This window comes from Anoplopoma fimbria, chromosome 8 (assembly GCF_027596085.1).
Source record: "Anoplopoma fimbria isolate UVic2021 breed Golden Eagle Sablefish chromosome 8, Afim_UVic_2022, whole genome shotgun sequence".
NCBI classification, from domain to species: domain Eukaryota; kingdom Metazoa; phylum Chordata; class Actinopteri; order Perciformes; family Anoplopomatidae; genus Anoplopoma; species Anoplopoma fimbria.
Genome location: NC_072456.1, coordinates 2,915,895 through 2,941,824, shown reverse-complemented (window position 1 = coordinate 2,941,824; position 25,930 = coordinate 2,915,895). Strand labels below are relative to the sequence as shown.

Below are 25,930 nucleotides of genomic sequence, written 5' to 3'. Positions count from 1 at the left end.
CATCTGATTTGATTACTTGGTCGAAGGAAATGAGTGCATCCAATAAGACCATGGTTTTACTGTGCCATTAGTCTACATTGTATCCAGCGTGGGTGCACAAGCTTTTGACAATTACTTAAAGGTATGCTCTATAGCCTCTGATTAACATTGCAACTTTTGATCATTTTACAGCCTTGCTATACTACAACATACATCTTAACCCTTATCCAACATTGTTTTCTGCTGGGGTTTAAGGGTCACCTCAATCATGTAAATATCTTTACATCCTGTCAGCAGTCAATAAATTAAATGCTATGAAGAAAAAAAAAAAAAGAAAAAATCCTGCAGGACTGTAATAAGCCTGTTCAATCATTTTATTTAGCCTGAATGAAATGATTGGATGGTCTGATCGCACTCTGCCCGTGCACTCAGTGGCATCAACGGAGTCTTTGTCAAGCTGCTAGCTTGACAGCTGCGATTTCTAATAGCCGTGTTTGTTAACATTTGTTATACTCATTTTGGGGGAGTTGCTTTGGAGGGATGCACAAAAGTCATTGTTGCCAATTTAGCTACTTTTGGAGCTAGTGCTGCAATCTGCTTTCATTGGAAAAACACTGGGCTGTTTTTTTTCATGAACTTTAAGTCGTAATTCGGAAACAACGTGGACGCTACAAAAATTACGAGTTATATTTTATACAAAAGTGCTGCTCCACATCAGCACTGAATCTTTCACACTTGAGGGAGTCAGACAGACTAGATCTTAACAAGGCCCCAAGTGTTTTAGTTTTGTTCAAGCTTGTCTTGCTTTGTTCAAGTAAAGCAAGAATTGTCTGTTTTTTTTTATAAAAAAACAAAATAATAAATAAAAAAAGAAAAACTTGGAATAGTGAACTAGGAGGTGCTCTTTATGTACAAGCAGAAATTCAAATAGGTTCTCAGTAAACTGTCAGAACAGAAAGCTACTCTGAAGTAATACTGGTTCCTTAAGAAAAAACAAACAGAACGGGAACATGCTCTTTGAAGTTATGTTTCTTTTATTTATATGCAAGGTTTCAAATGGACAGGTTCTCAAGAAATATAAACGGCAGGAAGTGAACCTGCTCTTTGAAGTTACTTTATGAAGTAAACGGGTGCCTTTCACGTACAAACAGGAATTATAATCCAAAAATAACATTGAGAAAGGGAGAATAACTTTCACTGTGTAAAATGATAAATTAACCCTCATTTGCTTTTAAGATAGTATAAACCATGTTTAAAAAAACCCTCAAAACTTTGAATATTGAACATACTAAACATTTATTGAAAAATAGGATTATTACATTTTTAATTTTAAATATTCAATTTAATCTTTAAAACCAAGCGTTGTCTTGTAGTGTGCAGTCAGTGCTCAGAAGTTCCTTCCATTTCCACCTGGAAGAAGCAAAGAGGTGTTCAAAGAATGCCGGTTTTCATCTCTTTAGGTCATTAAGACATTTTGCATGAAAGTGAGTACTTTTGTCCAATGTAATTAAGTCTAGTAGCATTTTCCCCTCATTTCTTTTTACACAGACACAGCATTCAAAGCAGTGAATTAAAATTTGAAGCTACTGGTAGAATTAATAGAAAGGACAGGTCCTGTTAAATTTCTTCATCCATTAGCAATTAACAGTTTATTTGATGTGTGTGGATTTTTCATCTGTACTGCAATCCCACCAATCTACACAAACCAGACCAAAGAGATTTCAGTTTTAAAACCAATCTGCACCTCATGATCACCACCACCACCACCCATCCTGACACAAGAGGGGATCAAAGTTGGGATTCTCACCTTGGCGTTTACCATAGTATCCGTTGTAGTCTTCCTGCACGGCTTTTCTGTAGACATAAACAAAGATGTTTTAAGAGTACACTATGATCATCCTAGGGTCCTACATGATCACACCATTTTGTGCCAAAGTCCAGACAGTTAACCCTAAAGTTTGTGTTTTTCTGTAACCTTTCTTACTGGTTTGAAGTGGGCGGGTTCAATCGATTGAAAAAAATGCATCATTTACTTGTGGGCTCTAGTGAGACATTTGAATCTTAATTTGATGTTTGGGGCGAGGGATGCTTTCAAATGTTCAAGCCTTTTGGTACTTTCTATTTGGATGGATTATTAAAAAACATATATTTAAAACATTCAGGCCTTGTCATTCTCCTTTTCACACCTATGAATTCCGGTTAAAAATACAGCATAGACCAGTTCTTTGTTTTGTATACGAGCCTATTCTGGAAAGTATTCATTACAACCATGTCTTTATTTTCTGAAAAAAAAAGAAAAAGAAAAAAAAGATGTGGTCTTGCAGGAATTTGGTGATTAACTAAACTGACCTGATGGAGGCTGTATTTGCGACACCCACTCTAGATCACTTGCTTTACCTTGACCCCTGTTCTTCCAGTGAGGCTTCTTGTGGTTTTTCTGCATTTGTCCCTTCATGCTGAATCCTTCACCCTGGCCATTGATTGCCTTCCTCTTATCTATAAGATAAGATTTAAAGCACTATACAAATTATTTCTTGAGCGCAGCACAAGTCTGTCATGGTTAAATCGAGAAGAAGATCACCTGTGTATTTAACATAATGCCTTCTGCCTGGTCCCATTCTGCTCTTCGTCACCTCGCAGTCACAGTTCCGCTCCTGTAATCCTGTGCACTGGACACCACAGTCCACCAAACGACCCTTTGACGGGGACACTTTGGCCATCCTATGGTCTGCCATCGGGACACACAGTTGCTCATTTCTCAGCTGGCTGACTTCTTCCTTCCCGCATGCTTCATCCTCCGCCTCCAGGTCCACTCCCTTTAGGAAGACCAGCTGCCGTGCAGTGGTGATCTTCTCCGCTGCCGCAGAGTTTAAGAGGAGAGTTTTTTCCTGCTGCTCATTTACAATTAGCAATTCCTGGTTTGGGCTTTGATTAGCCTCCGGTTCAGAAGACCTATTTTTATCCACATCCTCTTCAGTGGCAGTAGATAAAACGGTTTTGCTCGGCGGCAGTTGAGTCGGGGAAGTGATGGAATCCTTTTCTGAAGGAGCCATGTTCTGGCCTTTTTTTGATCCAATTTCAGACGCATCGATTTCACTCTCCATTTCTGGCTTCTTTGGCCTCCCAGCGGGGGTACTGAAAACGAGCCAGCTGTCCGACATTGGAATAGAGTCAGAAGAGGAATACCTGCGAGTCTGCCTCCTCTCTTTACCAGCTTTGACAATTGGGTTGTTCGGGGTTAACAGTCCACCATTTTCAGCTTCCTCCATTATCTCGACGATTACTTGATTCTCAAACGTGGTGTTCTGAAGCAGCCACTCTTTAGTGGGGATATAGGGTGTCAGAGACTCCACAGACCAAACAGACTCATTCATTTGTCTCTTCATCTGACCACTACTTAAAGACATTTGATAGGGAATGATGTCTGCAGTGTCTTCGTGTGGAATTGTCTCGCTGCCATTTTCCTGCTCGTTGTCAGGGAGCTTATCAGAAGCGTTTAGGTAATGTAGCAGTTCATCTCTGTAGGGTGGGCAACTTCTAACAGAGCCAACCAATCCCATGGACTCATTTTCTCTACTGGATTCCATCATTTGCTCTTCAAGAGCTCTCCTTTTGAGGCTCTTGAAAAGGGTTGCACTGTCCCTTGAGCTTAAGTTACCTTCAGCATCATCAGCAAAAGCAGTCTCAGCCACCGCTGGACTCTTATAAAGGGACTGATCATGCTCTACTTCAGTTCCAAGGTCATTCTGAGGCAGCTTGCCGGGCATCGTCAACGTTGTTGCCTGCGGTGGGCCAACTCCCCAGCTCATTAGAATGTCAGGAACAGAGACGCGTCTCTCTTTGACAACCTCCTCTTCTTGTTGAGAAGAGCTGCACACAGGAACCATACTATCTGCAGAACTCACTGACCACACATTGCAGTGAGCGTTTCTGCAAGGGGGAACGTTCTCCTGACCGACACAGTCTTTAAGGCTCTGCTGCTTTTCTAGAGTTGCTCTGATATGCTCCTGGACAGTCTTCGTTTCCGTGGGATGCAAGACGGCAAAGGAGCGTTTGACTGAACTACTTGTGCTCGTCCTTTTGACCTGGTTGACGCTTGGCAATATATAGTTCTCAACCACGTCAGAGCCTTGTTTTTCAGAGGTGGAGCTTGAGGGTGATGGAGAGTTTGAGGCGGTTCCACGCCCAGAATCTGTGCCGACAAGTGGGCTTTCCTCACCATAGCCGCCTACGCCTCTCTGTGTGGGTTCCGTTTGGACCTCAGAGTTCACAGTTTCTCTAACAGGGCCCGTTTGAGGCAGGCGGACTCTGCGGACCTGGTTAGGGTTCTGGTAGGGTGCACTGGGAGCGTGGACCTGGGGGTGCAGCAAACGTCTGTAGTCGACTGGTTGAAAGTGGGGGTGGGGCAGAATGTAAGCTGGAGCCTCCATGTAGGGAGGAGGAGGAGGGAATGGGGGCATTACCATACCATAGCCTAGTGAGGAAGAAACACAGGAATGGTCAAATTAACTGAGATGATGGTTCATGTCCAATAAACACTACCTTACAATATCACATTTTCTTACAATAAATATAACATCTCAGGACTATTGGACAAGAAAAGGTTCATGTTATTGACCAGCACTTGTATCAAACAAACTAAACCCAGTAGGAAAAAACATTTTATCTTTCACCTCAAATAAGGTAATTGAAAAAAGAGAAATCAGTGTAATGTCTAAAACCTAACTACCAAACTTAAAAATAAGAGGAAAAAAAAACATGAAGACTAACCCATGCCTGGGAAGCCCGCATAGGGGTTATAGGAGAAGGGCATGGGCCACTGGTATTGGAGGAAAGGGGAGGTTGAGCATGGACGTAGAAGACAGGCCGGGCAGAGACATGGTGTTGGGGATAGGATGGAGGTCCTGGATCCTGGCTGGAGCCGTGCAGTCCTGGGTCTTGCGGCTGAGATATTGGCTCACCATTGGTGGCGTGAGCGTACGGGTTCCCTCCATTTGGTCCTGGATGAGGGGGCGGAGGTCTGTTGACAGCAGCCGTTGCTGCCATATTAAACCTACCAAAAGCTGGAGGAAGAAGGACTTTAGCCAGTTGTGCATCATCAGTCATTTCCTAAAACAGCTGGCTACTGTAGATTTTAGAAAACATGAGGAAATGGTTCTTTGTTTAGGACTATTTTCAGCACTGGATTATCACTGTTGATAAGTAAACTGTAGCATTAAACAGGCCCTATTATGCCTTTTTCCAGGTGAAAACCCCCCCCCAAAAAAACTCTTCCTCCAGAGCTTCGGCTCCATCTCTCTTTTGTTGTTTGAGGGCCAAACTAGCCGAAGAGTTTTACGTGATTTCGGTAACATTGTGAAATCATAAAATTACGAAAGTGAAGAGAATTCAATGGAGCTGTTTCAGGCAGCTCAGGAGCAGTGATTCTGAGGGGGAGGGTAACTCCTTTTAGACGTGGACTTCAGGTTTTACACTCTACGGACCTTTTACATGTACAAAAATATATATAACACTAAAGAAGAGGGGAAAAAGTGGAAAAGCATAATAGGGCCACTTTAAGTCAGCCCTCATCAAGCTACATAATAATCAAGGAGAACCCAGTGAATCGTTATCTAAGCCCATAACAGAGTCTGAACACCCCACTTCAGACATGCTGCTGCAGGAAAATGACAAAAGGAATTTACATTGACATATCATGCTCTTCATACCCGTTCAAACTTGTGTTTTGCATTTCAAGATTTGCTTCATTCAATGCATGTTCTTCACCTCCAGGGGCTTGGTATTGCACATGTTGTCTCAATAGTGGACACAATATTAGGTTTACTAGGGCACTAATGAAAAAGAGCCTTATCCCTTCACCAAATTATAATGGCTCCCCTGTGAAAATGCCCTTTGTCTTAGTGGCTAGTGACCTACATATGTATGGATATAAGAAATTGTTTTAGAATCTTAAAAGGAGTCTCTTCAATACAAACTTGCCTTTTCAGTGCTTGTGTACATATAGAAGGACTACCAACCCACAAACTGATCTGTAGTCTTTTATGGGCTGCTTAAATCAGAAAAAGTGAAACAAGCCAGACAGATTTCTCTCCCCTTCCTAGGTCACAAGCAGTCTCAGAAATCTCTTTGTAAAGGTGCACCATATTTTTTTTCCAAGCCAATCAAAGCAGACTGGACTTTTACAGGACGGGGGGGCTTTATGTCCATATAAACTGTTCATGGACAGTAGGAACCTGAAAATGAGCATGATAGCGCATGTTTACATAAATTTCAGTCACTTCAGTCACTTTTGTACATAGTGTTTAATGGTTCTGTCTGACTCTCTCATGCCCTTTCCCATTTAAATAAATTCAAGTTTCTAAAGTCATGCTGCATTCTGAACTTTATGTGAATAAGTGTACCAAAACATTCATTCAAGAAGCTTGAAGCTCTGATCTAAAGTGAAGAACAGTAAATCAATCAATCAATCAATCATGCAAGACAAGTCTCAACAAAAACCCCTAACTGAATACCTAAAGAGGGGATTCATGCTTCCAAATCATTCAGATGCATTTTTGTTGTGATGAAAATGTCGAGTCATTTTACCTTGTTGAGAACTTGGATGTGAAAAACACAGAGCAACGTGATTAAGCGGGAGCAGCTGACACACCTGAGTTTAAGTAGCTGCTGATCATTCAAGTGTGCGCGACATCAGCTGATTGGAGCTCTGTAGCTCAGGGGCAACAGTTAGCCATCACACACTAGATGGAGCCAAACTACCGTTAGACAACTAAGGGCTCAGCTGGCTTTCTCTTTTCAATCTTCCATCAGACATTTGACTGGATTATTTCTGCACAGTTTTTCAATACCATAGCTCCTCCACCTACTCATTAAATATTATTTTCCTAAAGCAGTTATTTCAATATACAATTAAGCACTAAGAGCATCTGTAGGTGATGATTTATCTATTACTAACATGTCAATCACTCAATTCATCAATGACAGGATCTTTCATGTGTAACATGGATGCTATGGCTCTAGGTTCTCATTCTTTAACACCAGTCATTTTGCATAACTAATGCCTCATAAATTAATTATCTTGTTCAGACAAGATACATTTAGGAATAAACACCAACTTTCCCATCATTCTTCTTTTTTTTTTCATTGGAGATTTACAGTGCAGTCTAGAAGTCTGGTGGTGTTTAGTATGTTTGTGTTTGATGTAATATCTAAGTGTCAATGTTGGAACTGTAAACATATTCAGAAGGAAAAGATGGTACCTTCAGTTTGACCTTTGGTAATGACAGAAACCAAACCAAACAGTGGTACGCAATAATAGAAAAAAAAAACAGCATTATGGCATTATTTTGCATATTAAATAAAGTTGTTGGACCCCTTTGTTAATGAGGGATGATAATAATAATAACTTTATTTATTTATCACCTTTAAAACAGAGTTTACAAAGTGCTTTGACTGACAAAGCAGCAAAAGCAAGGAAATAAAACAAAAGGAAGCTCAACAGTGAGGCCTAACTAAGCAGACAAACTAAGGTAAGAGTTCAACCCAGATAAAACAGTACAATAGATAGAACAATCAAACCAATCGATGCGATAAAAAAATCCAAATAAAATAAGTAAAAAAACATTAACATAAAAATAATTTTGTGAATTAAAATAATTCTATCAATAACAAAGTAAATCAGTAAAGCGAAGACGTCACATAATAGCCTTACTGTAAAAATGGGTTTTAAGAAGGGACTTAAAAGAGAGTACTGATTCTGCGTTCTAAAGCCCAGGGGACCATACTGGCCCATACTGGCTCCAGTATGGTCTAGTGTAGTGAACTATGACATTTCATTTGAATTGCTGCATTCCTCAGATTTATTCCACTAGAACCGTTCCATAGTCTACAAAAGAACCCTATTGTGAACACGGAAATGTTGAGTACCCCAAAGTTTTATGTTAGAGATGTACAGAATGGGTCCTTAGCATTTAGAAACTGCAGGATACTGACTTGCATATGTTGGTAATTTAGCATAAGTAGCCTAATTAGCATTCATTAGCATAATCACCTTCATGGACAGGATTTCAGCAAATGCTTGACCAATTTCTACGAAATTTGAGAGTTTTATTATTGAGGATGCTAAATCCATTTCTGTCAAATTCAACAATCAAAAAGGTTGTTCAAACCAGAGTGGCCATGTTTCCCCCCCGGCTCTTCTCTGCCTCTGAGCTACAACTGTTTACATTCTCAACAACGACACTTGCGATCATTGTCTATTGGTGATGGCAATCCTTAGCATAGCTTGCTACCTAGAATAGGCCAACGTTTTTAGCGAGCTCGCTGGAGGAAGACGTCCTTAAACAAAAACTACCAGTTTGAGGGAATTTAAACTTCAAGTCTAGATAATCCATTAATGGGATTATTGGGATTATTGGGATTTTAGTTTGTTTTAGTTCCCCCATTTTTCAGTTTTTTATACTATTACAACAAAACTGGCTATTTTACCAATTTATTTATTTCAACAGTGTGTTGGTTTATGAATCATGATCCTGCACATGCTAAACTCATTAAATTAATTCGACAGTAAATTGATTTGTATTTAAGGGGGGCTTCTTTACCCATCACACCTCTATCCTTCTCCAAGTGGAAAGATTTAACATGGCAAACTCCATAACCTTATCTCTTTTCGTCCACCTTAAGAACAAAATTACAACTTTGTATACATACACAATTCTTTCAACCACAGTCACAGTCACAGGTATTTTTTACAACATTACGGGTGCAATGACTTTTATTTGATCTATAGATACAGAGGGTGCGATAATAAGGATAAACTGTTGGTTTGTTATCTTTCTGTACAATGCTTACCAACAGAAATGATGGCCATCATTACAAAGAGAAAGAGTCTAACTGTTTTCTTCATCAAGCCCTCTGTCCATTATAATGTAGGTGCTGTTATCTCAACCTCATGCTAAATAATGTTAAAACTTATCAACATTTGAAACCTCTCTCATATACAGCTTTAGACAGAATCCCTGCAATTACTGACAAGCAAATATCCAAAAGAGAAATGGATGAATTCCTGATTCCTCGTCATCTTTTCATGACCTCATGACCTAATTTCCATCTTGATCATGGAGAAGTGGTTAGAAAAAGACATCATTTATTCATTTTTTGGATCCACTGTGGATTAGGGCTAGTTTGCTGTGTCAACATACAATTTAGACCAAGGATACATTACAATCGTTTAATCCATGGCCATAAATATCCCTTGCACAGTTTTAAAAATGTTACAGTGTCTTTGCAAAATTCAAAACTTAAAATTTAAACTTCCACTTGGTTAGGTTTAGGAAACAGTTCGGCTTTTGTTCAAATAAGTATGTATGTTACTGTTACGTGTCAGGCAGGGGCGACGCGTCTGTGTGTGTTTTCTCCCCTCCTCTCTCTCACTCTCTCGCTCTCTCTCTCTCTCCAGGTGATTGGTTTCCACTTCCTGTAAGTCGCTTTGGATAAAAGCGTCTGCTAAATGACTGTAATGTAATGTAATGTAATGTAATGTTTCCACCTGTGCAGCCCAGTCATGCTGCCCTAAATAAAAGGAGGAAGCCTGAGAAGTTCAGGTTTTTTGTTCTCATACTGAGTGAGATGTGCAGCAAAGTGTTTAAGGTTTGTGATGAGAGGTTGAGGACTAGGTGAGTTTTGGGGTACCCTGTACATTTCTTTCATTCACGTAGCTCACTTTTGTATAGACACACTAGGTTTATTGGCCGATGCCACCCCTGTATTTTGTTTTGGAGAAAGACTTATTAGAAAAGCCAGTAAAGCTGTTTTTATTGTGTTTTGTTTTCAGAGAGAGTTAGCCAGGCCTCCTTTTGTTATATTCATTTATATTAGTTTGGCACGACCATTTTTGTCCCATCCTCTCCCACATTTGTTTGAGAACCTTTGTTTGCACCCGAGTTTGTGACTAAATCCTATTTTTCTTCCGTTTTTGACCCGTGATCTTTGGTTGTTGTGTTATCGTCACCCCCTTTTTCCCCTAGACGTAAAAGGGGACATAACAGTTACGCAAAATAATTAATGAAAGTGCCGTTAGTTAAGTACATATTTTACGTAATAAAACCAAGTTAAAAAAATGCAACGTTTTATTGGTTTAACAGAGGACACGGTCAGTGGTCTCCTGGGTCAAAGTCCTGTGTTTGTTTGACCTATCCAACCCCTACGACACCCACCCACCCATTGGACTTTCAAACTGTGAACTTCAGTGTAAAACAACATGGAGGCTCTGTAGTCCGATGTAAATCAGGTAGTTTGTTTTGTGCCTGCGCTTATCTATTGGAACATTTGATTGAAAAAGTTTGCTGCTACCGGCAGCGATGAATGAATAGAGTATTTTGCATTTTCATGGTGTTTATGGTAATGCCCCTGGTGAGTACAGACCTTTACGCCTCTTCAAACCCAAAGTTGTAGGACAATGTGAACGCGTCTTTTGACCAAGAGCATATAATTAGTTCATCCCAGATAAATAGCTTTTTTTGTCAACCTTCTTTTCTTCCATATCAGTTACCCATTCCATAACTTATTATGCTTTACAGTGTCATTGTGTATACTCCGCTAGCCTAGCAATAGCTTTTTACTTCTGCCGATAGCACTCACGCTTCAGGAATTATAAAAGTGTTGGTCATTTATGAAGATTATCTTGCTTAAGAAAAAAGAAATCTAATTGAAACATCCCATTGGATGTTTGTCAAGGGAACTAGTGGAATGCTTACTTCTGAGGTTGGGCTACAAAAAAAAGCCATCCCTGCAACTCATAAAGTAAGAATATCAATGTAATAAAAGCTCATGATGTAATAATCAGCATTTTATGTAAGAAAAACATGATCACATAACGTAATAACGCTTTTGTGCATGAACTAATGTTATAAGTTATCACATTATGATAAACTTCTTACATTATAAACTCAACAAAAATGCTTGACTAATGTAATAAATTCAGCGCAGTCATTTTACATGATACAAGTGGAGTCCTTAATTTAAAGCAACTAGACTTGGACGAGACTCCGATTGGTCTAGAAGACGTGGTCATCAGTTCATTTATAATGAAGCCTCTTGGGTCATATGTGACCAAATTCAGTGCTAAAGGACATCCAGATAGAACCTTTACAAAGAAGATGCTGAATTTAATATACTGTTTGATTTTTCAGCAAGGGAATAATTGTTCCATAAAAAAATGATCACGGGTTCTAAGCAAAAAATTGACTAACTCTCAAGCTATTTGGAGATAAATTGATTTAAATAACATATCTGCAAAACTGAGTTGTGACTTATCGACAAAAGACAGCTTAGTCAACTAAGACCACTATGATCTACTAGCTGGGGCGGGGGGGCTTGTGTAGGTGGTAGTGTGCTGATCTGTCCATGGGTAGAGCATGTCTCTTTCATTTTCTCTTCCACTTTATCACTCATGGCGTTCCTCAAGGGTTCAACTTGGGTCCGATACTGTTCTCCATTTACATCCTGCCCCCAAGTCAGGTCATTAGGAATTGCATTGGGACTTGTAAAGTCCCGTTACATTTCACTCATCATTGCAGGTTTACTCATCAGCCTCTACTCCGTTTGCGTAAAATGCGTTCCCACGAGCACGGGGCATGCCATACCTTCAGTAAGGGCTATCGGGCTACATCTATCAAATCGTTTCAATCACATCTTAACATTTTTCTTTAAAAAAGGTTTTCACCTGAGGCAATATATTTATCTATATTGTATTTTTGTATTATTGTGAAACACTTTATATCCTTAAGAAAAGTGCTATACGACTTAAGTTTATTATTATCATCATCATCATAACTTAACTATATGCATCTTCCAGCGAGCCTTACATGGCTCCCATCCCATGACCCCCACTGTAGCCGACCTTGGTGAATATTTGTGCACACCCAGTAAATACCTTGCAAAGCCCTTTTTTGCACTGATTTACATATAGAAATATTTCTAATGCCATGACCCCCAGCGGAATAATCAAGGTGTGGTTCCATAAGGACAAGCAGTTCTGTTTACAGATAAACACATAGCTCAGGTCAGCCCCTAAATTGTGCCAACGGAAGGCTGTTTCTACAACCCCCCTTTTATATTTTATGATATGAACATGCAGTTGTCATGGTTACTGTTGTCACTCAGCCATGGAGAGAGCAGCATTGTGTTTTGCTGTGGGACACGGGGGGAGGGGCGCCTGTGGTGTCAGAGAGGGGGAGTTGGTGAGGGAATCCTCATTACATAATATTTGGAGTTAACACAGAGGATTAGTCATGCATCTCTCTATCATAGCGGGGCAGAGTCTGTAGAGCAGCAGATTAACAAAAATCATGTGTTTGCTATCACAACACGACCCTCATGTTCACAAACTCCAAACCACCTTTAGTTTCTCCCTCCTCCCCTCTGTCTGCCATCGGCTCTCTCTAAAACAGTGGCCTGGTCTGTGAAGCAGAGAGCCCATGGAGACTCATCAAAGCCCCTTTCATAACCTGACAGGCACGCACGCACACACACAGTAAATGTCCCCAGTTTGCCTTTGAAGTGGACATGGCATTGTTAGCCATTTTTGTATCTCTGTGGTGCTGCTGCCAATTCTGGGTCATCTGTCCTCTCATTAATATCACTTCCACATTCATCAGGCTGAAGCAGACATAGACAAGGCAAGCCTGGAGAGAGGGTGGACCATTAAGAAGACAGTATGGCAAGTTAGATAATTCCACAATCAATATTTTTGTAGTTCTGCCCACCAGTTTGTATCATAATAGCCAGACGGTTTGTTAACACAGAACCATACGAGAAGCTGTCATTGATAGCATTTCTGAAAAGGGGAGGGACTTTAAAAAAAAAGTACTTGGCAAGTGATTGGATGAACAATCTGTCAATCAAACTCTAACCAAAGCTGGTCGCACCTTGTCAGAAATCTCTTTAGGTTTAGGCAACAGACCTTCTGAGTTGGGTTTTAAAAAAAGTATCATGTTTTGGGTTCAAATAAACCCTTTCTGGCAGAGAGCCCTGACAGCAAACTTCTCCCATTGTGCGAGAAAAAGTTCTGTATATTTGAGCTTTGCCCTCATATGTTTGTCATATATACAAAAGAATTGGAAAAAAAACTAAATATGTCCTTTTTTTCATTACACGTTTTCTTTGTTTGTGATTTTTCTTTTTCTTAGTGCCAGCCATCCTCTCTCCCTTCAGTCCATTGCTGCAGCAGAGACACTGAAAGAGACTGTCAGAGACTGTTGAATGTCCAACAAAGACCGTCCAGCTAATGGTTTGTGATGATGAGGACTCGCACAAAGGAGTCACAAACAAACAGCCAAACATTGTTACATAAGGCCATCACTAGCCAATATCACTAACCCCAAATGCGTCAAATGATTTATAATAGAGGCTTAATTCATACTTAAATAATTCATTAATTATTACAAGAAAAGCACCCTCATCCTCCCTCATTAAGATTTTGTATAACGAGGTACATTTCTTTGACCCAATAGAAGTGATAAAACTGAACCAACATAAAGTTGTACTTTTGAACTTGGGCATCTTTCAAAGGTATAAACTACATCTGTTAGAATCTTTAATGAATGAATCAATGTGAAATGATAACATCAGAATGCTTACATACTAACAATGACAATCTTAACATGCCGATGTTAAGCAGATAATGTTAGACATAAACCATTTTAGTTTAAACATTTGTTTACTGGCACTAAACACACAGCTGTGGTCATAAACCAAAGTATTGGACAAATTAAAAATATTTACCTGGCAGTCAGAGGAAAACCAAGGGCAACAAAATGACATGACAATCCATCAAACAGTTGTTGAGAAGAATTCACCCAAAACCATAAATATTAACCTTATGGCAGCGCTATAGGAAAAGTCAGAGGATAACCAATGTCATTAGGATTCATCCTCTGGAAACCATAAATATCTGTACAAAATATCATGGCAAGCCTTTCAATGGTAAGATATTTCAGTCTGCACCAATGTGGTGGACCAACAGACATGCCTACATTACCAGCATGGCTAACAGTGCAATATCTGTGGACTATCCCTAGACTGTATGGACGTAGTCATGGTGACATAACCAATTGGGCTGGGCTGCGGTTTCGAAGCCTCTAGTTTGGCATTTTAGCTGGCGCCATCTTGTTTTTTTGCAACCAGAAGGGACACAAGAGGGTGGAGCTCAGTGCAACGCTGAATGAGACATTTTTAGGCGACCAAAATGTGACAATTAACTGGTTGCCGTGGTAGTAACCTGTCAATCACAAGGTAGCCACGCCCTTAAATATACCCTGCTTTATGACAGGAGAGCTCTACAGCAAATTATTAAAACTACCGTATTTTCCGCACTATAAGGCGCACTTAAAAGCCTTTAATTTTCTCAAAAAACGACAGTGCGCCTTATAATCCGGAGCGCCTTATATATGGATTAATTCTGGTTGTGCTTACTGACCTCGAAGCGATTTTGTGTGGTACACGGCGCTCTGTCAACATGTTTTAGTACGACTTTGGTAAACTACAAAGCCGCACCGCAGCAGCTTTACGGCTACCGTAGTCAGGAGCGTCGCGGAGTAATACATACTGTGCTTCACCATAATATTACAGTGTGTGTGTATAAGGACCCAACATGGCTCCTGTCAAGAGACACGCTTACGACGCGGACTTCAAACTCAAGGCTATCAGTCACGCAGTAGAACATGGGAATAGAGCAGCTGCGAGAGAATTCAACATTAATGAATCAATGGTACGGAAGTGGAGGAAGTTTGACTGACTGACTGTTTTGTTTCGCTTAATGCGCCTTATAGTCCGGTGCGCCTTATATATGAAAAAAGATCGAAAATAGACCATTCATTGACAGTGCGCCTTATAATCCAGTGCGCCCTATAGTGCGGAAAATACGGTACCCAGAAAATGATGACAAGAGGTGCCTTTGAAGAGCTCAAACGATATTAAAAGACAAAACCGCCCCAGCTGCAACCTGTTCACCCACCTACTGTCTGTCAGGAGATACATAAGTATCAGCTGCCAAACCACGAGACTTCAGAACAGCTTCTTTCCTCTTGCTGTGAGACTCCATAATTCTTCCGCCACCCTCCACCTATAATGTAGTCTTTTTTGTGTTTTTGTGCTTTCTTATGTAGCAAAATGAGACTATCATCTGCATTTCGTTGTGCAACCCTGTTGTACAATGACAATAAAATAACCTTTTAACCTTGTAGTTTACTCCTAATTGAACCATCATTTGCTAAATTTGCATCATACTTTATTGAAATAAGATAAGATAGGAAAAGATACTTTATTGTCCCACAGGGAAATTTGTCTTGGGGTCGAAGCCACTGCATCGCACTATACTCTTGCCAGCATCACAATCCACATGGAGAATCATGCATAAACATGCTTAAATACACATGTCGACAATAGTTACCAATAATAAAACCAGGTGTGATAAACACAGATAATACATAATAATCATACCATACTTGTGTGCCATATCGAATTACACTCTCTAAAATAATTTGATAGAACTACTAACTATTAACACCATAGAGTCTAACCCTTCACAAAAAATACATCACATGCCTTGTGAGCGAGCTGTCAATGTGGACACCAAGATATTTATATGAGGAAACTTGATTAATGGGTACATTGTGAATGCTTACTGGACTATGGTCCCCAGTTGACTTCCTCAGTTTTCCTCACATTCACAATAAGGTGGTGAGCATCACACCAGTCCACAGCGTTTGATTTCAAACTGGTAGAGTGATGTGTCTTGATGTTTGTGTTGTAAGCCAAGTATGTGATTAGGAGTTGTGAGAAAAAAAAGAACACTCTTAGATTTCTGCAAGTTACAAATATTTATTGATAAAACTCTTTTCCATTATGACACGAAGGATTCACAAACAAAAACATTTCTTCCACCTGTATTGTGACAGCAGTTTTAAGTGACACACATGTAAAAGGTTACAGCTACTTCACCATAACCCCCCTCTGACAGCTGATTGTTTCATAGCATTGACATAAAAGCAAAGGTAAAATGAACATTTCGCTGGTCTCTTAAGAATATCTGCCACTGATCTCACTTCGGTTAAATTAAGTGATGACATTGCTGCCAACTAGACAGATTTAATGATCATTTCTATGACCTATGTCAAAACTGTAGCGTGTGTTTATATATAGTAATAAATTGATCCTTTCAGTTCTTTCTTTCCCACTTACAGCTTTGTCTGACGTGAGTCTTAAAGGCAATGTTTAATGCACTGTGGTGATAGGTAGCTCAGTTGTTATAGTTTTTTTTTTCCTTTTAATAAAAAATCAACTGACTCTGTAGAGTCACTGATAGAATTAGGTGAGTCAAGTGTGGACATGGCCTCAGGCTGCACCATCCGCCAGTGCTTTGTAGGACTGACTTTCACAACATACTGGAACATTCCAAAGCATTACCATCATGAGATGATCATAAGTCTAAAAACCTTCCTGCGTACAAGTACCTGCCAGACGATTGTTGGTGGCCAACAAGTCAACGCTGCAAAATGTTACGCACCAAACACAGTGTGATCACTTTGTCCCAAACTGACAAAATGAGGCATCGATAAAAATGTTAACTTGAACATACTATCTGCTGCACAATTAGCAACACAATGTAAAGCATAGCAGCAAATCAGCTTTGGGAAGTTGATGAAGGCTTTTTAAACAAGGCAAAGCATATTGTCTATAAATTAAAAATAACTGAGGAAATATTAATTTATATTACCTGCATGTCATTAAGACTTACATCCTAGTGGAATAGGCTAGATGGGCTTTTGCCTATATCTGTAGTAAATAGCACGCATCATTCCTTAATATAGAGCTGCCTAAGAAGTCTTTCTTTAATATTTATTTAAGTGCATTAATGCTAACAAAAATGTATCAAAATATTATCTTTTTTTTTTCCAAACAGCTTCAGGTGCAACACTTCACTCTGGACAGGAGAAGGAACGTAGCTGAGTTGCATGTAGCCGAGAGAACGGCTAGACGGATTGAAATGAGATTTGTATTCTGAGTTTATATTAAACGTTCCCTAAATATCATCTGGATTTTATCTGGGTATAAGTGCGACCTATTTCTAAACAGCATCAAAGCTTAAAAATGCCTCAAAGTTATTTAATTCAAGATACATCCAGTTAGTCTATGTCATAGAAAATGTAAGCTGTAAAGTCTTGTATTCTACTTTTCAAGTTGATGTCAATAAGGCTAATAGAAGCTAAGTGATATAAGCTAAGGAAAGACTGCATTTGGAGGAACACGGGAGTAAGGAGGTTCGGTGAAAGGAGGGACGGATAAGCAAAGGGGGCAAGGAAGCCACCTAGATGAAGCAGGGGGTTTATTTGAAGGAGGCGCGGACCTGGCGGCCCTTCAGAGGTTGACAGGGCCGGTAGTTGTCCACCATGCAGCACGGAGCTTCTTCATCTCCGGTGAAGAGGAGACCGCGGAACTTGGCCATCTAACGAGGAAAGAGAGACAAGGAGAAATATGATTAAGATAAACGACTGGCAGCCGCTGAAATCCAAAACACTTGTGTTAAGTGAATTATCACATGTGTTGTTTCTAAGTATAACTCCAACACCTGCCTTTCAATCAGAAAAAAATATTTTCTGTCTGCAGAATCATTCCTCTAATGTAAATGGACACAGGGTGTGTGTTGCTTAGGAACCAAAATTATGAAACATTCCCATGAGTTCTTGTATCCTCAGTTGGCCAAATCATAGTGCACCTCGATGTACGAAGGGAAAAACAGTACGGCAAAACAGTGGTGTTCGCTCTCCTGATGCACCGTCCCTAGGACTGATGGAGACAGTACCTGGATAATGTTAAAGGGGATATCTGTTGAAAAACACACTTTTTCAGTTTATTTGGGTATCTGGAGTGCCTACCAACCCACAAACTGTGAAATAAGACAACCAAGTCAATGTTTTGACTGCAAAGGGGAACCATATTTTTCTCGCAAGCCAATCAGAAGAGTGGACTTTTCCCTGGACGGGGTCTTAAAGAGACAGTCGCTTAGACGGAGCGTTTCAGACAGAGGGTGAAGACAGGTGTATTCAGACGGACAGTATGAGAAAAACAACAAGTTATTTGAACATTAAAGCATGTAGACATATTTAAGTAGAAACCCCAAATACAAATATGAACCTGAAAATTAGCAGGATGTGTCCCCTTTAAATAAGAAATGTGGAATTTTATGCAATAATCTGCATCACTGCTGCCAGTATGTCTTTAATCCGGTGTTAAAACACGGCAGTCACAGTCACAGTCACGACCTCCTGCTGTGGTTGGTATCTCCCGTTTGCACATGGTGGAGCAAAAGACAGCCCCGCTGATGCTGAATCTAGTCCCATATGGGACATAGTAGCATTAAGCTGTATAAGAAAATTATCCCTCAGCTGAAACAGCCTTTCACTTCCCTCTACCAATTAAGCCAAATCACTGAGCAACTGGTTACAAGTGCACATGTCAGGGGGAATGGTGAGTGTAAAAAGCGTATGTGAGTGTTTGTGTTTGTGTGAAGCGACTGAAGCAGCAGAGTGGCGTGAACAACAACTCCCCAGGGAGCCATTTGGCCTTTAGCGAGCTGGTGAGCCCGGATTATATGCCCCTCAGCAGGCTCACTGTCTTCTTCTTCTTCTTCTTCTTCTCTGCCTAGGCACATTTCATAGTTGAACATCAGTCCTTGTGGGTTTTATGTCACATGAAGGTATGGGGTGGCAGTGTTTGTCATGTTAAAGCGGTAGAATGCAAACTGTTCACTGGAGATACAGGGAGTCAGTGTAATCTAAGTGAAACACAAGGCCCTGAAGGGTCAGACCCACCCTGCTGTGAAGCCCGATATGATTTCTGACGCTCTTGACCTTTACAATTCAATTCAATTCAATTCAGTTTATTTTGTATAGCCCAGAATCACAAATTACAAATTTGCCTCAGAGGGCTTTACAATCTGTGCACATGCGACATCCTCTGTCCTTCCCTCACAATGTTTGGACCAACATTCCAGCTCTGTTCGTATCAGTTGTCTTTTTTTCAATACTGCAAAACGAGGAAATAACTTTTTTACCTCTAACTCTCTTAATTCTAGAGTAATTGACTGGCTCTGTCTTTTGGTTTATTATACTCCCTAAGGCCTGACACTTCAAACTCTTTATTATCTCATTTTAAGTAGATTTTCCTTCAGCTTCCAGGAGAATCCGTCAGCAGTCTCTCCAGACTACGTGATCAAAAAAGCTGTACTGAAGCAACATGTCCAACCCACATAACAGCAGGTGGGCTGCCAAGAAGAAATGTCTGTATTTAGGACTGCCACAAATACACACAGGCTATTGAGTGCACGTTTAAGCACATAGAAACATGTACTTTATACTTGCAATGAAACACCCATATGACCTTCCTATATTTAAATTATATCTATTGTGTAATCCACAGTCTGTAATTCAGTTCAGTTGTTTCAGTGTTTGGTCCTCAAACTAAAGTTCAATACTACATGCATTTCTTTCTTTATTCTGTTTTACAGTGCAGAACTACCGAGGACTAAAGCTGCCATTACAATAATAAAATTAAAAAAAATGACTAAATGAACTAATTAAGCCTCACTTATCAAATAAATGTGCAAATACATTTGAAAATACATAATTGAATAAACACAGAAATAGATAAAATAAAATAAAATCCATTTAATAATTTGACAAATTACTTATTTTTGTTTACATTTATTTCATATTTGTTTATTTCTCGATTCATTCTTTTTTGTTAAATGTTTATTTATCTCCCTATTTATTCATTTTAGTATTTGTTAAAGTAAATAAATTCATTTAGCCTGGTGTGCACATGTTTACAACGCATGCTAACACTATAAATGTACCTTGTATTATCTTTTTCTGTAATTATTTATTTATTTTCAAATAAACCTGCACATTTGTTTGATGATTGAAGCTTTTATTTCCTTATTATTTTATTTATCTAAACACTGAGTGGTTTATTTACTGATTCTTCTTATAGAATTTCAGATTTAGTCCTCCATACTGACTGGCAGATGCGTAGCATTAACTTCTGAGAACGTATACAACCAAAGCTCATAAGGAATGAAGGATAGCCATTGTACACAATTACTGTAGTTAAATGCAAATTTATCAATACTCAAAATGTGTAATTTATCAGGTGGAATAATTTACATAATTCGTAATAATTTTATGAAGGTAAAGGGAGTATATATATGTGTATGTACATGAAGCAAAGATCAGTACCTGTGCAGGGCTGACACTGATTGGCTCCTTGAGGACGATCCAGGTGACACTCTCCAACAGGGGAGGTGTGGTCAAAGAGCCATCATAGGTCCAATAATCCAGAGAACCAGGAAGAAGAGTCTTTGAGTCAAAGCGTGAAAACGTGGTCTGCTTTCCCTGCAGGTGTCAACAAAGGAGAGAGAGAGGGAAGCCATTGTTACGCCTTGTTAATCTTAACCATGGAGTTGTTAGTCTCCCAAGCTTATACATTGCTGTGCATAGACAGTATTTTTCGTTACCTTGGTCTTAATAGCATCCAAGGCATCCAGAACTTTCTGAAGCCTGGGGTTGGCAGCACCAATCTGGAGCACAACACAGATACACACGCATTTGTAATTATAATACTCAAATACAGGGCATGAATACTTAAAGCACGTTTCCACGACTCACCTTGAGAAAGACCCCAACCACTGCGAGTCCATCGGGCTGGCTGGCTGCCTCTCCAAAGCTGGGATACTTAGTGTTCCAGTGCACCAGGTGAAGCTAACAAGAAAAAAAGAAGTTTGAATTTTAAGCAGTTGGCAACCTCGGGTGACTCCCTTGGCTGTATAGAAGTCTATGAGACATCTCTAGTTTCAAGTCTTCTTCATTACACCATGATGTTCATTTAGTAAATGATGGTCCATTTAGAGTCAAATAGACCATGAAGTAGGGTATGCTTTAGGGCGGGGCTACTGTGATTGACAGGTCGCTACCGCTAACAGAGCCATATACTGCATCTCTCCCCAGCAGTCCAAATATGGTCAATTCCATACAGTGGTTGCAAAAAAGCCAAGATGGCGCAGTCAAAATGCTAACACAAACAAATGGGTAACATCACGACGACTTCGTCCACTTCCTAGATATAGTCTATGCTTTTAAGGCCCAGGCTTCTCGTTCCTATTCCTAACTCGTCACATACGGACTCTTGTGTCAGGAGCCCTTAGCATCACTTAGGTTAAGGCAACAAAAAGATCATAACTTGGGTTAAGATAAACCAGTTTGTCATGCAACTTTAGTAAGGTGGCCTATGTTATGTATATTAAGTGCTTATCGCAACTTACTAATGCAACTTGAAATAAGTCAATGTTGTCTTTTGGTTTCACAGGGGACATGGACAGCGGCCTCCTGTGTGAAAGTCCTGTGTTTGTTTAAGTACATTTGTTACGTAATTTCAGTTATGTGGCCTACGTTAAGTGTTTACTTACGTTACTTAAAGTAAGTCAACATTGACTTTTGGTTTCAAACCAGACACAAACAACTGTCTCCTTGGTGAAGGTCTAAGTTTAAGTACATTTGTCACATAACGCGGCCTACGTAAGGTGTGTGACGTTTTCTGAAAGATCCAAAAACGTGGGCGCGCATAGAGTGGGAGGAGCATCTTTAAAAATGTTGTGACCAATTCCCTTGCTCTTAAATGCACCGTAATGGCAGAGCCACAGTCAGGATTGTAGACATGCTGGTCCTGAGTTAAATTTTTTATGTTTATATATGTAAATTCTGTGTCCCAATCTCAGAAGAAATGCTGTTAATACCCTCTTCACACGCAATAAATTAAATTCTGTTGAGGGAAGGCTCTATATGTAAAATTTTGAAGTGTTACTTTCATATATTTTGCCTAAGCCTCTTGAAAAAGATAGGTTAGTACCACCATTAACACCACACAACGTAGCGGTTTATCCAGTAACATGGATTGAGGGCCTGTTACTGTATGTGGTAGTTGTTAGCAGACGATCCAGTAGTCTCAGTACCTCACAGGGGAACGTGATGCCGTTGACAGTGTGTTCGGAGCCTCTGTCATCACTGGCTCCCCAGTGGAAATGAAACTGCTTCAAACGGTACGTTCCAGAAATAGGACCTCCAGTCAGGGCTGGTGAGAGCAAAACACAACCAAATCATTAGAGACACACTCAGGGGAAAAAAGCTTTAACGTCAACAATGAAGTAAGTCTATGCTCGTCAGTAACCTGCACATACAGTCAGTGATGACATGTTTGGACTTTGGTTGTATATAATCCCAGTACTTCTACTTATTTATATTACATGTTTAATGCTTTTATTCTTTCTATTTTATTTCAACTGTGTAGCCTTTGATGCTGTGGTCCTGTTCATCAAAGCAATCAGCATAGTTTCATTAGGTCTCTCGTTCAGAGGTGTACATTTTAATGGTATATTTCAATAATTTTGACCATAAAAACACAGAGAACCATGACTGTGAAACATTACTTTCAAGACATCCATTATCAGTTAAAAAAAGTATGTCTGCTACCGTGTCGTCTATTTGAGGGGGTACTCCACTGACTTTAACTCTTAAAGGTCAGTGAAGGTCATGGTTAGTACTACTCAGCCTGTGTTGTATAACAGTTGTATATTTTCTTCAGTGGCACTGTAGGAACTTCGTCAAGTCAAGTCAAAAAGAACATTTATGCAACAAGTCCTCATTGATTGTTTGTTTCTACCTTCTATTAAGACCCGCAAGAATGCTTTTAAAATGTACGTCCCGTCCCCCCCCGATTAGGAGATCAACACGTCCTCATACATAAACATAAGGTTGTGAAACGTTCGTAGTTTGATTAAAGGGTTATATTTAGGTAACAAAACTACTTGCTTATGTTTAAACAACAAAACTAGTTATGTTTAGGATAGTGGCTCAGGGAGAAGGTAAAGAAGACACTTAACACACCACCCAACAACATTGAACATTGAAATTAAGTAAAAAAAAAAAAAAAAAAAAAAGAAATAACAAATTGATATTGATATGCACTCTTGGATGAATGTTGTATAAACAGTGTCAGTGCAGCAGGGTGAGGTGGTGCAGATGTCCTGTTGGCCTCCAGATACACTCTTATCTGCTACAGTACATACAGCAGGGTGGAGGCACTAACCAGACAGACAGATAAAGTTTACCACTGTAATACTGTAATACTGTAATACTGTATTACTGTAATATTGTAATGCTAATGGAATTTCCATTTAGTGTGGTTCAATCATCCATCCAAAGATGCAGTTCATGGTTTCATTTGAGATGAGCATTGACTAAATATCTTGTAAACAGGCCTAGGAAAAGTGTTTGATTTCAATTCAAACCACATTTGTTATTAGTTAAGAGGGAATGATTTGAATTTAGTCTGTTTCATAATTATTATTATTATTATCTACCCAAGATCTTGCTCATTTCAGTGTTTTGTTAAAAGAAAAAAAACGAGTTCATTGAAATGAGGTAAATATATGAGGTATATATTTATATATATATATATATGTATATATGTATATACGTATATATGTCTATGTGACACTAGGAGCTGAACTGTGCTTACTGGAGCTGTCTGTGTCGTCCAGATAGTCCACCTGGAAGGAGTGTCCATTGTTGAGAATGCCGTTGGCGTCGGAGGGGTCGTACTTGATTTTCAGAGGCTTCAGAGTGGAGTCATATCTGACCTCCTTAGGGACAATGTTGATGGGAGACTGTCTGGGCCCACTAGCTATAGGAAAATCTGCTGCCCATTTTTCAGGTCCTGCAAATACATATTCCAATATTAGATATTAAACAAGTATATGTAAGTAGCATGTACTTTGTCCGATTCTCTTATGCTCCGTGTGTGGAGCACTTAAACGCCAACCTCTTTAAAGTTTTGCTGTAGATTTATGACAAAGAAAGTAATTCTCCTTTCTTATGCCTTCTTTGCCTGGCATTATCAGGTAGCAGTGCATAAACCAGTATTCAGATCCTTCACATGTTGCCACAGCTGAAAATTAGTAAAGCTTCATTATTCAAAACATTCTTCTCAGGTTTTCTCAGCAGCGATGTGAAATTCAGTTCCTTTATTCAAATAAAAGTAGCAATACGTTGCGTATAAAATAAGTAAATATACAGAATCAGTGAAAATATACTTTAAGTAACAAAGGTAAAAGTATTTAATATGCAGCATGGGCTCATTATTTTATATACAATTTAAGCAAACCCCTTGGGTAAATGTAACTTACAGTAAATGTAACCACTGATAGCTAGTAATAATGCTATTCTTCTGTTGCTTTATTAGAAGCCATGCTCAGAACCTTCACACGATAGCTAAATAAAATATATATTTATTAATTAAATTGATAAAATATTTATTGGCATTAAATTGATCATTGATGGTTTAGATCAAACTCTCGCCCTTTTCAAAAGTTGAGTTTCATATATGTTTAGCTACTACATGGTAGCTGGTACATATTTAAGAACAATGTTTTATTCATTCATTTTAAAATCCAATTGTTCATTCACTATAAATCCCATTTCCCCTGAAGGTGCACTTAGGTGTGCTACTTTAATATGAATGAAATAAGCCATGACAATGTTTTTGAGGAATGGCAACTCACTGACTGCAGCATACTATCTGCACTTATGCAACACTGAGTAAAGAGTTTCAACCTGTTACACATCAAACCTGCCGTCCGGTTCACACACTGAGGGATCCTCACCGTTAGTTGGTCCGTATCCCCATCCGTGAGACATGGCTGCTCCCAATGCGTGCTATCCTGGTAAGACAAAACACTGATTAATCCAGGGTCAGGTCTGAGAGAGGCTGAAGATGGATGAAGATGATGGTGATGATCTGGTGACAGACACTCGGCTGAAAGGCTGCTGCTGCTGGGCTTTATATAGGCTCACACCGGGGGGGGGGGGTGTCGTTCAGGAGGACGGTGCAGCCATCCAGAGATACGATGGACGTCCTCCTCTCCTCTCCCTCCCCCTCCTCCCCTCTCCTCCCCTCCTCCCCTCTCCCTCTCCTCTCTCTCTCCTCTCTCTCCTCTCCTCTCCCTCTCCTCCTCTCCTCTCTCCTCTCCTCTCCTCCCCTCCCTCTCTCTCCTCCCCTCTCCTCTCCCTCCTCTCCTCCCCCTCCTCCCCCTCTCTCCTCTCCCCCTCTCCCCTCTCCCCTCCCCCTCCCCTCTCCTCTCCTCCTCCTCTCCTCTCCCTCTCCCTCTCCTCTCCTCTCCTCCTCCCCTCTCCTCCCCTCCCTCCCCCCTCTCCTCCTCTCCTCTCTCTCCCTCCCCTCTCTCCCCCCCCCTCTCCCTCCCTCCTCCTCTCTCTCTCCCCCCTCCCCTCTCCTCCTCTCCTCCTCCCCCTCTCCCTCTCTCCCTCTCCTCCCTCCTCTCCTCCTCTCCTCTCCTCCCCCTCTCCCTCTCTCCTCCCTCCCTCCCTCTCCCTCCCCTCTCTCTCTCCTCTCTCTCCCTCCTCCTCTCCTCTCCTCCCCCTCTCCCCTCTCCTCCCTCCCCCCTCCCCTCTCCTCTCCCTCTCCTCTCCCCTCTCCCTCCCCCCCCTCCCCCTCCCTCTCCCTCTCCCTCCTCTCCTCTCCTCCCCCCTCTCCTCTCCCTCTCTCTCCTCTCCCTCTCTCCTCCTCTCCTCTCCTCTCCTCCCCTCTCCTCTCCTCTCCTCCCCTCCTCCTCTCCTCTCCCCTCTCCCTCCTCTCCTCCTCCCCTCTCCTCTCTCCTCTCCCTCTCCTCTCCTCTCTCTCCTCCCCCTCCCTCTCCCCTCCCTCTCCCTCCCCTCTCCTCTCCCCTCTCCTCTCCTCTCCCTCTCCTCCTCTCTCCCTCTCCTCTCCCTCCTCCTCTCCTCTCCTCCTCCTCCCCTCCCTCCCTCTCTCCTCCCCCTCTCCTCCC

The 25,930-nt window shown here is 40.6% G+C and overlaps 2 protein-coding genes across 2 annotated transcripts; both read right to left on the bottom strand.

The window, feature by feature from the left end:
- Nucleotides 1-1,315: 1,315 nt before the first annotated feature.
- On the bottom strand, nucleotides 1,316-5,042 carry LOC129094131 (uncharacterized). The gene is made up of 5 exons (XM_054602166.1): nucleotides 4,750-5,042; nucleotides 2,561-4,453; nucleotides 2,377-2,475; nucleotides 1,787-1,833; nucleotides 1,316-1,389 (listed from the first exon to the last, which is right to left on the bottom strand). The coding sequence occupies exons 1-5, from the start codon at nucleotides 4,790-4,792 to the stop codon at nucleotides 1,360-1,362; spliced, it is 2,112 nt and encodes a 703-aa protein (XP_054458141.1). The 5' UTR covers nucleotides 4,793-5,042; the 3' UTR covers nucleotides 1,316-1,359.
- Nucleotides 5,043-15,838: 10,796 nt separating this feature from the next.
- On the bottom strand, nucleotides 15,839-25,003 carry cahz (carbonic anhydrase). The gene is made up of 7 exons (XM_054602376.1): nucleotides 24,752-25,003; nucleotides 23,608-23,805; nucleotides 22,043-22,161; nucleotides 20,703-20,795; nucleotides 20,552-20,614; nucleotides 20,274-20,429; nucleotides 15,839-17,482 (listed from the first exon to the last, which is right to left on the bottom strand). Exons 1-7 carry the CDS (start codon nucleotides 24,783-24,785, stop codon nucleotides 17,363-17,365), a joined length of 783 nt encoding a protein of 260 aa, XP_054458351.1. The 5' UTR covers nucleotides 24,786-25,003; the 3' UTR covers nucleotides 15,839-17,362.
- Nucleotides 25,004-25,930: the final 927 nt, after the last annotated feature.

Excerpts from the sequence above, each read along its gene's own strand:
- LOC129094131 (XM_054602166.1), bottom strand. The coding sequence starts at position 4,792 with ATGCCCTTCTCCTATAACCCCTATGCGGGCTTCCCAGGCATGG. Across the intron at positions 4,454-4,749 it reads TGCGGGCTTCCCAGGCATGG|GCTATGGTATGGTAATGCCC; the intron begins GTTAGTCTTCAT and ends CTTCCTCACTAG. Across the intron at positions 1,390-1,786 it reads ATACTATGGTAAACGCCAAG|GTGGAAATGGAAGGAACTTC; the intron begins GTGAGAATCCCA and ends TGCTTCTTCCAG.
- cahz (XM_054602376.1), bottom strand. The coding sequence starts at position 24,785 with ATGTCTCACGGATGGGGATACGGACCAACTAACG. Across the intron at positions 23,806-24,751 it reads GGGATACGGACCAACTAACG|GACCTGAAAAATGGGCAGCA; the intron begins GTGAGGATCCCT and ends ATGTATTTGCAG. Across the intron at positions 20,430-20,551 it reads TGGATGCTATTAAGACCAAG|GGAAAGCAGACCACGTTTTC; the intron begins GTAACGAAAAAT and ends TGACACCTGCAG.